General features: G+C 39.6%; 1 protein-coding gene and 1 long non-coding RNA gene across 2 annotated transcripts; one reads left to right on the top strand and one right to left on the bottom strand.

Moving 5' to 3' along the window:
* Positions 1 to 543: 543 nt before the first annotated feature.
* On the top strand, positions 544 to 10,840 carry LOC132054708 (DEAD-box ATP-dependent RNA helicase 3, chloroplastic). Its single transcript, XM_059446681.1, has 10 exons — positions 544 to 1,020; positions 1,620 to 1,756; positions 1,838 to 2,249; positions 2,594 to 2,692; positions 2,807 to 3,031; positions 3,731 to 4,108; positions 4,850 to 4,993; positions 5,133 to 5,228; positions 5,344 to 5,612; positions 10,195 to 10,840. Exons 1-10 carry the CDS (start codon positions 634 to 636, stop codon positions 10,271 to 10,273), a joined length of 2,226 nt encoding a protein of 741 aa, XP_059302664.1. The 5' UTR covers positions 544 to 633; the 3' UTR covers positions 10,274 to 10,840.
* On the bottom strand, positions 625 to 1,581 carry LOC132054718 (uncharacterized). Its single transcript, XR_009414354.1, has 2 exons — positions 1,256 to 1,581; positions 625 to 1,070 (listed from the first exon to the last, which is right to left on the bottom strand). It is a non-coding gene; the product is annotated as an uncharacterized LOC132054718 (long non-coding RNA).
* Positions 10,841 to 13,212: the final 2,372 nt, after the last annotated feature.

Below are 13,212 nucleotides of genomic sequence, written 5' to 3' on the forward strand. Positions count from 1 at the left end.
CTCGTCGTCGCGATTCACGGTATATTACCTTTCTTCATGTTATGCCTCATGATGATTCAGCAAGCGTGGTTCGCTCGGTCACATGCGGTAAGGCATCGAGTGCGTGTTTCGCCCGGAGCCGTGGTTCGGGGGCGTGACGGGTCGGGATTAGGGTTGGTGGTGGGAGTAGGGATGGTGAGGAGTGGGGGTTGGGTGAAGGGGTGGGTGGGTGGTGGGGTGGGGTTGGAGTGGAGCTGGTGGGGGTGGGGTTAGAAGAGGGTGGAAGGTTAGGGGTTGGGGTTGGAGGCTGGTGATAAAAAGGTCCATAATCTGTAATGATATTAAGACTTTGTTCAAGATCTTAATGATTAAGAGCTGTTCGTACCTAATCTTTCGCCAAATCTTAACTGAATAAATGCGCATTGACGCTTTCAAGGCTCCGAACGATCTCGGGATTCGTACCTTCAATAAGTGCAAACAAATGAGGCCTAAGTATGCCTCGGGAGTAATAGATACCCTAATGTCGTTAAGTAAATACCCCTATGTCGTTTCAGTATGGCTGGGTAAGTCCTCGGTGGAACACTGCGGTACCATTCATATAAACCTCTCCACCCTTATCATTTCTCCCTTATCCTTCCTTTCTCCTTGTCTGCAATGGCTTGTTCATCTTCCATTATAGGAGTTTCCTCCATATACCAAACTAACCCTTCACTCGAACTTTCTCGAAGACCACCTTTATCTCTTCTTCCTTTGTCCAATGAATTAAAAAAATCCCATTTTCATGTTCGTCTGAGACATGTTGTCTCTTCTGCTGTTGTAACTCCAAATTCATCAGTGCTTAGTGAAGAAGCGTTTAAAGGAATTGGGGGTTTCGGGAAGGATTCTTTGAATGTTAGTGAAAGTGAATATGACGATGATGAGTCTGAGGTTGAGGATGATGAGTCGAATGAAGATGAACTTGCTGTTTCTAAACTTGGTTTACCCAACAGACTTGTTGACGCTCTTCAAAAACGTGGAATTACTCAGCTTTTCCCTATTCAGGTTTGGGTTTTGTTTTCTTCTTTCTCTGTATACCTATTCAGATTTTGTGACTCTCAGAGGCGGAGTCAGAATTCGAAACTTGTGGGTTCGGGATTCTAATTCTTTAAAGTTATTGGGTTCTTAATTAATAATTTGTACAGATTTGACAATTTTTTTAATACAAATATACGATTCGGACAAAAGCTAACGGTTCGGCCGAACCCACACCCGAAGGGTTGGCTCCGCCCCTGGTGACTCTACTTATACCATCTAGCAGGCCAACAATTTTGAACTTGCATTTAATAGATGGATTTAGTGGCTGGGAGGGCTAGCTCTAGCTCTGGTATAGTTGCTCATTTGTTCACGGGTTCTAGGTAGAAATGCAAGGGGAAGGCTGGCATGCATAGAAATTATCATAAAGTCATCACACTTGCGAAATCTATATTGACTTTATCGCTTCTTCATTTTGTGTACATGTTTGATTCGGTGGACCATCTTCTGTGATGTATTCCCGCGGTTTATGTATTTTATTGGAATGAAAGGTGATTTTGAATGCAAGTAAGCCTTTTTCACTGCAAATATAGATAGATTATCCTAAATCATGTGTCCTTACTATGCAGAGAGCTGTTCTAGTGCCAGCACTGGAGGGTCGGGATATAATTGCTCGTGCAAAGACAGGGACAGGGAAGACACTTGCCTTTGGTATTCCAGTATTAAAAAAGCTTAGTGGAGATGAGGAAATGAGAAATAATCAGAGGTATGGGTCTTATCATGATGGTTAGATTTTTTGTTAGTCTAATTATTGACGATTATGCTAAATTTCTCTTTTAATTTATAGACGCGGACGGCTTCCCAAAGTTTTGGTACTTGCACCTACTCGAGAGTTAGCCAATCAAGTAGAGAAGGAAATGAGGGAGTCGGCACCATACTTGAACACTGTTTGCATATACGGAGGCGTTTCTTATGCTACACAGCAAAATGCACTTTCCCGTGGGGTTGATGTTGTTGTTGGAACTCCAGGTAGACTTATTGACCTGATAAACAATAGCAGCTTGAAACTGGGGGAAGTGGAATATTTGGTCCTCGACGAGGCTGATCAAATGCTCGCAGTTGGATTTGAGGAAGATGTGGAAGTTATTTTGGAAACACTTCCACCACAGAGGCAGAGCATGCTTTTCTCAGCCACCATGCCAGGCTGGGTAAAGAAACTGTCTAGGAAGTATTTGAACAATCCTTTGACAATTGACTTGGTAAGTTTTCGCACTAAGCGTTACGTATCATCGTCCTTCTTGATATATGCAGTAGTGCAATTTTCCCTTGAATGATCTCCAGTTGCTCTTCTTAATAGCAAATGCCGTTGTTTTCTGATTAGAAGTGCGAATCTTCAGTATATTTCCTTACTTCTTGGATTAGAAGCGTAAATCTTCAGTATATTTCTTTACTTCTCCAAAGAAGTTATGGATAATTGGTTGTAGTTGTGCTAATAGAGATTTACAAATATATATATATATATATATATATATATATATATATATATATATATCTTTTCTCCCTGGTGGTTGTCTTATTCCCTTCTTTTCAAATTCTCATTTAGGTTGGTGATCAAGAGGAAAAGCTGGCAGAGGGGATCAAACTTTATGCTCTATCAACTACAACAACATCTAAACGATCCATACTCAGTGATCTTGTTACAGTATGAATTAACAGCCTACTTCCTTAGCTTTTTTTCAACTGATGCAGAGTTCACAATCGTCAATAGTACTCAAGCATTCAGAGCTTTAGAGTTTTGCTTTAAACAATTTTTCAGGTTTATGCAAAGGGTGGAAAGACAATTGTTTTCACACAGACAAAACGAGATGCTGATGAGGTCTCGATGGCATTATCAAACAGCATTTCTTCTGAGGCACTGCATGGCGACATTTCTCAACATCAGAGAGAAAGAACACTAAATGGATTTAGGCAAGGAAAATTCACTGTGCTAGTTGCGACTGACGTTGCATCTCGTGGTCTTGATATACCGAATGTTGACTTAGTAAGTTCATACGGCTATATATATATATATATATATACACCACCTTAACAGCTGGACTGCTTTACTTTTAGTTTCTGTTATTTATGATGCGGTTTATGTGGTCAGAAAATCAGGATTTTGGGCGTTTATCTAGGTGAAACGAATGCTTACGACATTCTATAGCTGGGAGTCTAATTTGAATAACAGAATCTGTTGTCTTTGTTAGAAAGCATGCATTTTTCACAAATAGGTGCATATTTTGACTATTGCATAAGCCTAAAGCTGTATATACTAGTGACAATGTGGACGAAAAATGGGTTTGATAAATCAAAACACTAATGTTATTGTATTTCATAAATATGATGTAGTCAACTTTGTTATTCTCTTTCTTTCGTCCTCCTCCTCCACATTCTCTCTCCACCCCCTCCCTCTTTCGAAAATTTCAAGTTTTCTGAAGTAGATCTCGGAGAAAGCTAAGTGTTATAAAATATATGTATTGATGTATAATTTCTGCTTAGAACTATGTCACATTGAGACGATACTCTTCCAACTATGTTGTAATGATTGTGAATAGAATCATAAAATCATTCAGTCTCTTCTGCTTGAAAATGCTGCTTAGCGCATTCACTTGGACATTGTTTTTTCTGTGATTCTATGCTCTATATATGGGCATCAATTAACAGTAATAACCCTTTGGATCCATCCACCCTTTTTATTTAGGTAATCCATTATGAACTACCCAATGATCCAGAGACTTTCGTTCATCGCTCTGGTCGAACAGGCCGTGCTGGAAAAGAAGGCACTGCTATTCTGATGTACACAGGTAATCAAAGGCGAACTGTCAGATCTCTCGAACGTGATGTTGGGTGCAAATTTGAGTTCGTTAGTCCTCCATCTGTCAAAGAGGTTTTGGAGTCATCAGCTGAGCATGTGGTGGCTACACTTAATGGAGTTCATCCCGAATCAGTTGAGTACTTCACTCCAACTGCACAACAGTTGATAGAGCAACAAGGAGTAAATGCCCTTGCTGCTGCGCTTGCTCTTTTGGGTGGGTTTTCCAAACCGCCATCTTCTCGATCTCTAATAACTCATGAACAGGTATGAATAGTTATTGAGGTACATATGTTGATTGATAAATCTTATTGGTTGCCTCCGTTTTTGAGGTACTTGCATGTATTGATAAATCTTAATGGTTATGTTGGGTTAACAGCACTTAAGAAATTTCTGTTGTACTTCCTTTTTCCTTCCTTTCTTCACCCATTGTGCTGCCGACTGATAGGCTTCTTCTGCATGTAATTTATAATGGCTAATTCAATGGCCAAGTGAGGTGCTGAAGTGATGATACTCCCCTCCATCATATATATTGGTCCGATCTCTTTTCATCAGCTGCTTTGGCAGTGTTTCCTTGTCCTATAACCCCCTCATGGGCTGTCATAGTAATTGACACTAATATACTCATTGTGGTGCCAAAATCTAGTATCATCAAGTCATATGTGCATTTGAACTGCTGCAAGCCCACTCGGCAGACTTTGTTAGTTGGGTAAGTTCCTTGGCCTGCAAATGGGCCATGTACTTGAACTATTCAACTACCTAAAAGTCTTACCTAGTTTGTCCCTGTAGCTCCCTCAACTGGATCATATATGCTTCTCCGCTTTTTTTTTTTTAATCAACCTCCAATTTGGGTCTTTCCTCACTTGATGTTAATAATCACTGGATGCTGTCACTGAGGTCTCAAAAATGCTAGTCTAAGTATCTATTCCTTTCCACTTTCTTTTTATGCCTCCAGTTATAAAATATATGCCCATTTCGTATTTTGTGATCAGCATATTTCCACTGCAGGGATGGACTACATTGCAGCTGACACGTGATTCTGTAAATTCCCGAGGATTCATGTCAGCAAGATCTGTTACTGGTTTCCTCTCTGATGTTTATTCATCAGCTGCCGATGAAATTGGCAAAATTCACCTAATTGCAGATGAAAGGGTTTGTAACCAATATGCTAATGATTTTGCTTTATGTTCCACGTTGCTGTCACCCCTAGGGAGATGTGGTGTCTTGTCTTTTGATCCTCTTGTCTGTGTCTCTGCTCTAACCAGAACCATTTCACGTATTTTGAGCTCAGGTTCAGGGGGCCATATTTGATCTTCCTGAGGAGATTGCAGCAGATCTACTAAATCAAGAGTTACCACCTGGAAATACTATTTCCAAGATTAGCAAGGTTAATCTGCTTCTTACTATTAGATTCTGTGACTTAGCCTGCACAGTTTATTCTGTTGTTAACTCTTAAATCTGAGACAGGATAGATGTAATCGTTGTAATCCTGTGTCTTGCAGTTACCTGCTTTACAAGATGATGGGCCAGCTAGTGATTTCTATGGGAAGTTTTCAAGCAGGGATACTAGGGGGACACGAGGAGGTTTTAGAGACCGTAGAGGCAGAAATTCCCGGGGTTCTTCTGGTGGTCGTTTCTCTGATAATGATGCTGATAATTGGGGGAATGACTTTCGGCCGCGAGGTGGCCGCACAAGAGGGGGCGGAAGTGATTGGCTCATCAGTGGTGATAGGCGCTCTAGCAGGTCTTTATCCGGAGGAAGCAGAGACAGGTTTGTTTCTCTTCTCTATGTGCACACAATTTAATTTGATTCTTCGATTATTATTATATTCTCTTCTTTCTTCCTAATCAACTTACCCTCGTTTAAATTGCATCGTCAGCGTAGTCCTGGGACTTTAATCTAGTTACTGCTACCTTATTAAAAGAAAGAAAAAAACTCAGTTACTGCTGGAATTATTTGTATGATGGGACGGATTATCAGCATTATATTGTCAATTGCTAACGTGGTCATTAGTTGGCCTGAAGATATCCGTCGTCCTTATTCTCAATTGATGATAACCCGATATCTAATCAGACTTTAGTGAAATAGGTCGCACCTTGTAACTAGTCAAACAAATAATCAATGAGGCAACATATACATATTGTTGATTGTCATCTTGTTTAACTGTCAATATTCAACACATACACATTTGATCATCCTTCTTCTTCACGAACAAAACATGTGCACCCCAAAGCTATGTTGCTCAGACTCCTCACTTTCGGTGCTGCACCCGTGTCGACATGACATGGGTGTGGATGTGGTGTGGGATCTGTACCGGATTTGGTCAACTGATTTGGATACTTTGACCAAAGCTGACTGAGAAGTTCGGGACAGATACAGTAATTTCTGTAATCAAAACAAAAAATAAGGTGAAATTGAAGAAAATGGAATAGCTTGTATAAATACATTTTTATGTCAGGCCTCTTCCTTTTATCTCCTTCTGGGATTCTCCACTTGATCAGTTTTCTCCTCGGAATACCTTGTAAGCTTTCCACATAGTCATGATTTAGACATTTAACTCTATTTTTAGATATTTGAATTATATTTAGCTAAATCCTCGCACCCGTATCTCTACTTGGATTTGTACTCCCGAATCTTAAAATTTAGAACTTTCATGTTCAGAAGATGAAAGTCGCGGAAATGCGAATGCTGCGATGGATGTGTGGGCACACTAGGAGGGATAGAATTAGGAATGAAGATATCCGGGACAAGGTGGGAGTGGGAGTGGCATCGGTGGAGGACAAGATGCGGGAAGCGAGGCTGAGATGGTTTGGGCATGTGAAGAGGAGAGGCACAGAGGCTCCAGTGCGGAGGTGTGAGAGGTTGGTTATGGATGGTTTCAGGAGAGGTAGAGGGAGGCCAAAGAAGTATTGGGGAGAAGTGATTAGACGGGATATGGCACAATTTCAGCTTACAGAGGACATGACCTTAGATAGGAGGTTGTGGAGGACTCAGATTAAGATAGAAGGCTAGGTTGCTTATCCTTCCACCATAGTAGTTGTAGTTTTGCTCATTCGTTTATTGCCATTTGATTTCTGCTTATATTTGTTGGGCCTTTGTACTTTGATTATCTTGTTTATCTATGGTAGTTAATACTCCTTTCTACCATGACTTTCTCGCTGTTGTTATTTCTCGTTTTGATATTGTTTTTGATATGCTTGGCCCTATCTGACCTTTTGTCTTGTTTTCCTCTCTTGAGCCGAGGGTCTTTCGAAAACAGCCGCCCTACCTTTCAAGGTGGGGGTTAGGTCTGCGTACACTCTACCCTCCCTAGACCCCACATGGTGGGATTCTACTGGGCGTGTTGTTGTTGTTGTTGTTGAAGGATCCGACCTCTGGATCCGCACCCGTATTGGACACCCGCACCCGAGTCCGAGCAACTTAGTCCTAAAGTGAAAAATTAGGCCTGATGAATTCCTTATGAAGCAAATATTATACGTGTTCCCTTAGCTCTTTCAACTCTGTTGGTGCCATGGGATACGGGGAATATAAATAGACCTTTATCCCTGGTAAATGTCAATATAGAACTCAATCTCCCACATGGGAGGTAACCCCGGACCCGGAATACTCACGTACGACTAGAACACGATTGACACAATGAAGCCCAAACAACCCTTTCTAATCATACTCCTTCATGAAAGATATAATCTTGCTCTTAGTTGCAGCTGTCTTACCTTTGTATTCGAGATACGGTTTCATTGGAATTCCAATCATCACAACTTTGATTTGATAGTTAAGTGTAGCATGGCATGATGCCAGCCAATTCATACCCATAATATCATCAAAATCAATCATTTGTAACACAGTCAAATGGACTGTGGCCCTGACCTGCACTGAGACTTCACAATCCTAGTAAACTCGATCTACAACAATAGACTCCCCTACTAGAGTGGAGACTACAAACGACTCATCTAAGACTTCAAGGCCCCTCTCTAAACAAGATGCAAAGTACAGAGACACATACGACTATCTAGATCCAGGATCTATAAGCGCAAATGCCTTAAAAGAGCAAACATTAAGGATACATGTCACCACAACATTGGATGCCTCAACATTTTGCCTAGCCATATCATAGAAATGGGGTGGTCCCCTCGCACCATGTGTACCCTGACGATCAATACATCACATGGCTTTAAGAGCAACTCTAGCTGGCTGAGCTGGTGTCTGAGTATCTGTGGTCGAATCCTGAGGCTATGACGTAGTCTCACCAATACCCGAACGCCTCGGACGTAATTTATAGTGACCCTGCTCCACAAGAATAACAAACTCCTGAGCTCCTCTCACACTGACCAAATTAGCTTTTGCCACAATCAACACATGTTGATGGTTGTCCAAATTGGAATGACCCGCCACGTATCTGATGTTGCGACTGCTATAGTCCCTGTCGAGCGAAAGGAGCACTGACTGAAGAGTGAAGACTAAACCACTTTCGAAAATTGCACTGAGGTCTCACCATTGTTCAAACCATCACATTGTCAATTTGGGATTTTAGCCTAAACCCATTAATTTCTGAGTCAAATATCATGTTTTGAAGACTATATCTTGTAGAAATCAATGCATAATAGTCCAAATAGTATTAAGGATCATACCTTTGTCACTTGGGTGATAGGGGTTGGATTCCGTATCTCGGATTCCGTATCTCTTTTCTCTTTCTTTTTTCCCCTATTGCTTCTACTGAAGCTGGGCAAGCATTTTAATTGCCCTATTCTTTCCAATTGGAGCTACAACCCAATCCCTCTTCACTTATATTATTATATGTTTTGCTACTAAATGACATAAATAGCTCACTCTTTAATCTGGATTAGACTTATTTTGGTACTTTATATATAACATTGGACATAAATAGTCCTTTATCTTTGGCACTATCTCGGCATGAAGTGGACACTTTTGGTCCAAGGTCAGAGAGAAAGCCATTCACTAACGGAAAACTGACAACCAATGTTAAAACTAGCGGAGTAGGGTAACATAAAGAGTTACAGAATCGTTGCATCTCAAGACCATTGAAGAGTTCAAAATTCTGTTTACAAATGTCTGGTCTTGTTGTCTTCATCATCTAATATCAAATCTGACTATTCTTGAGGAGCCCCCAAATCTTTTTCTTCCCTCTTAGTGCTCTTGCTCATCTCCTATTCTCCATTCTTAGACGTCAAAGAAATTTTCAGAAAAAATACCAAGTACAAAACTACTTATGAAGAGGGAATAAGCTTTCTTCCCAACAAGATTACGTCGCAAAGGATTTAGCTTCACATAGACTCAAGTCTAATTTCCAACTTTGACACTTGGAAGGGCCGTCGCTGAACGGATAAAAGTTACTTCAGGGATAACAAGCTGGTCTTCCGCAAGAGCATCTAGAAAGATCTGTTGTTCTTATATAAGATCGTGATTGGATCCGCAGATGTTTGGTAAAGAGAATAATTTTATCTTTTGAGAATAATAAAAAATAGACGGTGTTCGATTGGAACATGAAAATGAGACTGCTGACCCAAGAAGATAGGGAAGAGACGAGGAAGGGCTAATCCTCGAGTCAGGGGCATCTATCTTTATTTACGCAAAGCTATGTTGATTTCTTTTTCAGCCTCTTGACAACATATTGAGAAGGACAGCTTAGTGTTTTCTGAGTCTCTGTTGCTATCACAATCACCCTTCTGATAGGAATTGCGAAAGATGCTCTGAAAATGGAAGCCATAATTTTAAAAGTTTGACGCAAGTGAATGATGGCGTTGATGTTGGGCCACTGTAAAGAACTAGAAGCAAGCACTGTTTCTAATCCACATCTACCCAGTACATAGTTTAAAAGGAAAGAAAAGACAGTCTAATTTGGTACTCGAACAATGGTAATGGATTTGAGTCCTAGAATACTTGACAGAACGAACCATTTGCGTAGAGTAGAAAAGAGGAACGTAATTAATTGCTGGTCATTTATCTGTCAGCTGGAAAGCAAATCTTCTTGAGTTGATACTTGCAAAGGTCTTGTTCTAGGCAAGAAATCACTGTTAGCCCCTTTTCGTTAGTTCCATTACTGCCGTTAGTTTTTGACGATACTAGTTGGATTTTCCGCCCGTAAATGCTTTTTAGTTTATTTTATTTAAAATAAGAACCTTGGACCAAAAGTGTTCACTTTTTCTGAAGATAAAGGACTATTTATGTCCAATGTTATATGTAAAGGACCAAAATAACTCTACCCCTATACCAATAGTACCAGTTTCAAAAAAAAAAAAAAAAAAAACTCTACCCCTATACTTCAGGGGCTATTTACGTTTTTTTCTCTTACATTCATCGTTTGTAACATATAAGTTAGTTGTTTCTATTTCAGATCCTTTGGTGGTGCATGTTTCAATTGTGGGCGCAGTGGTCACCGAGCATCTGAATGCCCGACCAAAAGGGACTACTAGGTGTGTAGGTTCCCTCACTGTCCTTCCTGCAGTAATTGTACCTGGGTGACAATTTTGCACTATTTCCTGACAAAGCCAGCTCTGAAGATAAAGAGTGTAAGTGATGCAGCATTTCATATGAGTAACAGCAAGATCCTAGACTGTTCCCTCCAGCACCATCTCCTCAAAGCTTCACATGGCCTACTGATGGTTAGTTTTGTCACGTGGATTGATTTTCTGTTTCGCAAACATGTATTTTTTGTAATCAGTTCCAGTTATTTTCTCCGAGTCCTAGTAGTTAATGGGTTATTGATGTTGTAGGTGAAGTGAGGTAAGATATATACCCCTCCAGTAGAAATGTGTTGACTGCCAAGTCTCCCCAATTTATATCTTTAAGAAACTGATGCAGCTTTCGGTCAAAGCATCCGTAGGAGCGGGCTTTATGGTGTACTCTATTATTGTAAGCAAGGTGCAGTTTAGTAGGAGTAATACTTGTGGTAGTGAATACTTGTCGCCAGTAAATTCTGCACTCTCAATGTTTTCACCAGCATTCAGAACTGCACAAACATGTTGATGCATTTGGCTTTATCCAGTTAACAATATGGAAGTGACAAATAGTTAACTGCGTCGGAGTACCTTATTTAAGAGACCCTTTGTAGTTGGCCGAAAAATGCTACACGAGTCTTTACTAGTGTCGCGTCCCAAAATATCTCTTAGACGTGACTGGCACCCAAAGACACACCATCAGCCAGGCGAATCAAATTTTCATATCTTAATCATAATTTCACAGCATTTAATAATTTAAATAAGTACCCAAATAATATGATAATTAATTACGGATAACTAGTATCTCAGAATATTAATCAATTACTTGTACCCAAATTCCACACTAGACCATGGAGCATTTAAGAGAATTACAAAACACTCTGGTTTGAAAACCCCAAAAGAAAATACATTAATAAATAAATGATAAGGACACTTTTGGCAACTTTCATGAACAAAGCGGCGGCTCACCTCAACTAATAGGTCAACTCTAGCAAACTCGTCAGCTACTAGCTTCGTCGTCACCCATAGTATCTGCACGGACATGCAGGTAAGGAGTGAGCTATATGTAAATATAACCCAGTAAGATTCTCGACCCGCCACTTTAAACACCCCTGGAACAAGTGTTAGAAAATACAAATACACAACAAGCACAAATATTATGCACATGAATATATCATTATAAAATATCCAACCAAGGTTCAAACTATTGTTTATCAAGTATATTATGTACCTCAACACAATTTACACTAAGGATGTTAGAGAAATTACTCAACACCACGAGTTCACGGTAGCATACACAATGTGCCAAATATGTCAAGAAGAATACACAATGCCCCAATAAATATCAAGAAGCATACACAATGCTCAGGGAAGCATACACAATGCCCCAATGAAGTCAAGAAGCATACACAATGCTTAGGTAAGCATACACAATGCCCCAAGGAAGTCATGGCTCACAGTCGTATCACATCACAAAACAATTTATAATAAGAGTTTTAATGTATTTGAAAATAAAATATGTGCGACTGGTCTCAAGGACCACCAATTCTGCCAAGCACACTCTCGTCCCAACACATGAACCAGACAGACAAAACATACTTTAAAAAACAGGTTTGAAAAGCAAGCACCCAAAGCTTAAAGCCTCACTTACCTCAAATTCACAATTCAAGCGCACTTTCTAATAAATCAAAACTGCGTCCTCGAGTCTCCGGATCACCTCAAACTACACAAAAACAAATTTAGAATGGTCAAAACCCTTAGGGTAAACCACTTCTATATTTTTAGAGGCTTAAATGGTCGAAGTCAAATTTTAAAGGACAAAAACGCCCTTTGATCAATGGGTTCAAAACCCGACAAGACATATGTTTTCGGGAAGATTTCAACAAGACGATTCCAATGATATATAGAAGTCTAAAATCTGACGTTGTTTGCCCCTTCAAATCAATAATTTAGGTTGAAGAACCTTAGAGCTAAATTTTCTCAATTCCTCAAAATATCCTTATGTTTTCACCATAAAAATTCACCCATAATTACATAATAAACTCAAATAAAAGATCAGAGGCATTACCTTGATGATTTGAGTTGAAAATCCTTATTTTTCTCCCCTCTTTTCCTCTCTTTTTCTTCCCTTCTTTTCTTTTCTTGCACTGCGTTTCCCTTTTTTGCGTTCAATCTCTGTTTTCTGATTTTTATTTCTCACGCTTAGACCATCAGAATTTAAACTCCTTTTTTTTCCCCCTTTTTGGGCTTGGCCCATTTCTTTCTTTTCCTTTTTAATAATACTTAATTCTCTTTTGATAAATTATAAATTAACCCCTCATTAAAATTGGGGTTGTTACATTCTCTCCAACTTAAAATAACGTTCGTCCTCGAACGTGTCCGATACCCTTTTAGAAGTGTCAGGATATGAATATTCACTACGCATGTCCTGCTTGTACTTTCAAGGAGTCTTTTCTTGTAGATAGTTCTATTATAATACTTTGACCGCAAAATACTTCTTTAGCCATAGCTAACAAAGTCATATGTTCAAATATAGAATAACAACCTAAAAAAAAAACGCGATTCTCATTTACTGGCACTATTTTAGTCTCAATAACATGGACCAGATCATTAATGTACTCTCAAAACGTATTCGCATAATATAACATGCACCTCTTGTAGCATAACAAGTCTCTTAGCTACGACCACAACCTGTTGACCAAAATCTTATCAGCGATATGCTTGCACCCCACAACTTATCCTTCTTTCAGTATATCACATAATACCATTAGTGTCAAAAGAAACTTCCATAAACACACAATCACTAAATGAAAAAGCCTTTAACTGCTTTGAGTTGTATTTAAAGTGTTTTGCTTCAAATCGGCCTTATCTAAGGCCTATCACACTATTTTTTTTTGTACATTAGCTTTGCCTTC

The sequence above is a fragment of the Lycium ferocissimum genome, chromosome 1 (assembly GCF_029784015.1).
Source record: "Lycium ferocissimum isolate CSIRO_LF1 chromosome 1, AGI_CSIRO_Lferr_CH_V1, whole genome shotgun sequence".
Taxonomy (NCBI): domain Eukaryota; kingdom Viridiplantae; phylum Streptophyta; class Magnoliopsida; order Solanales; family Solanaceae; genus Lycium; species Lycium ferocissimum.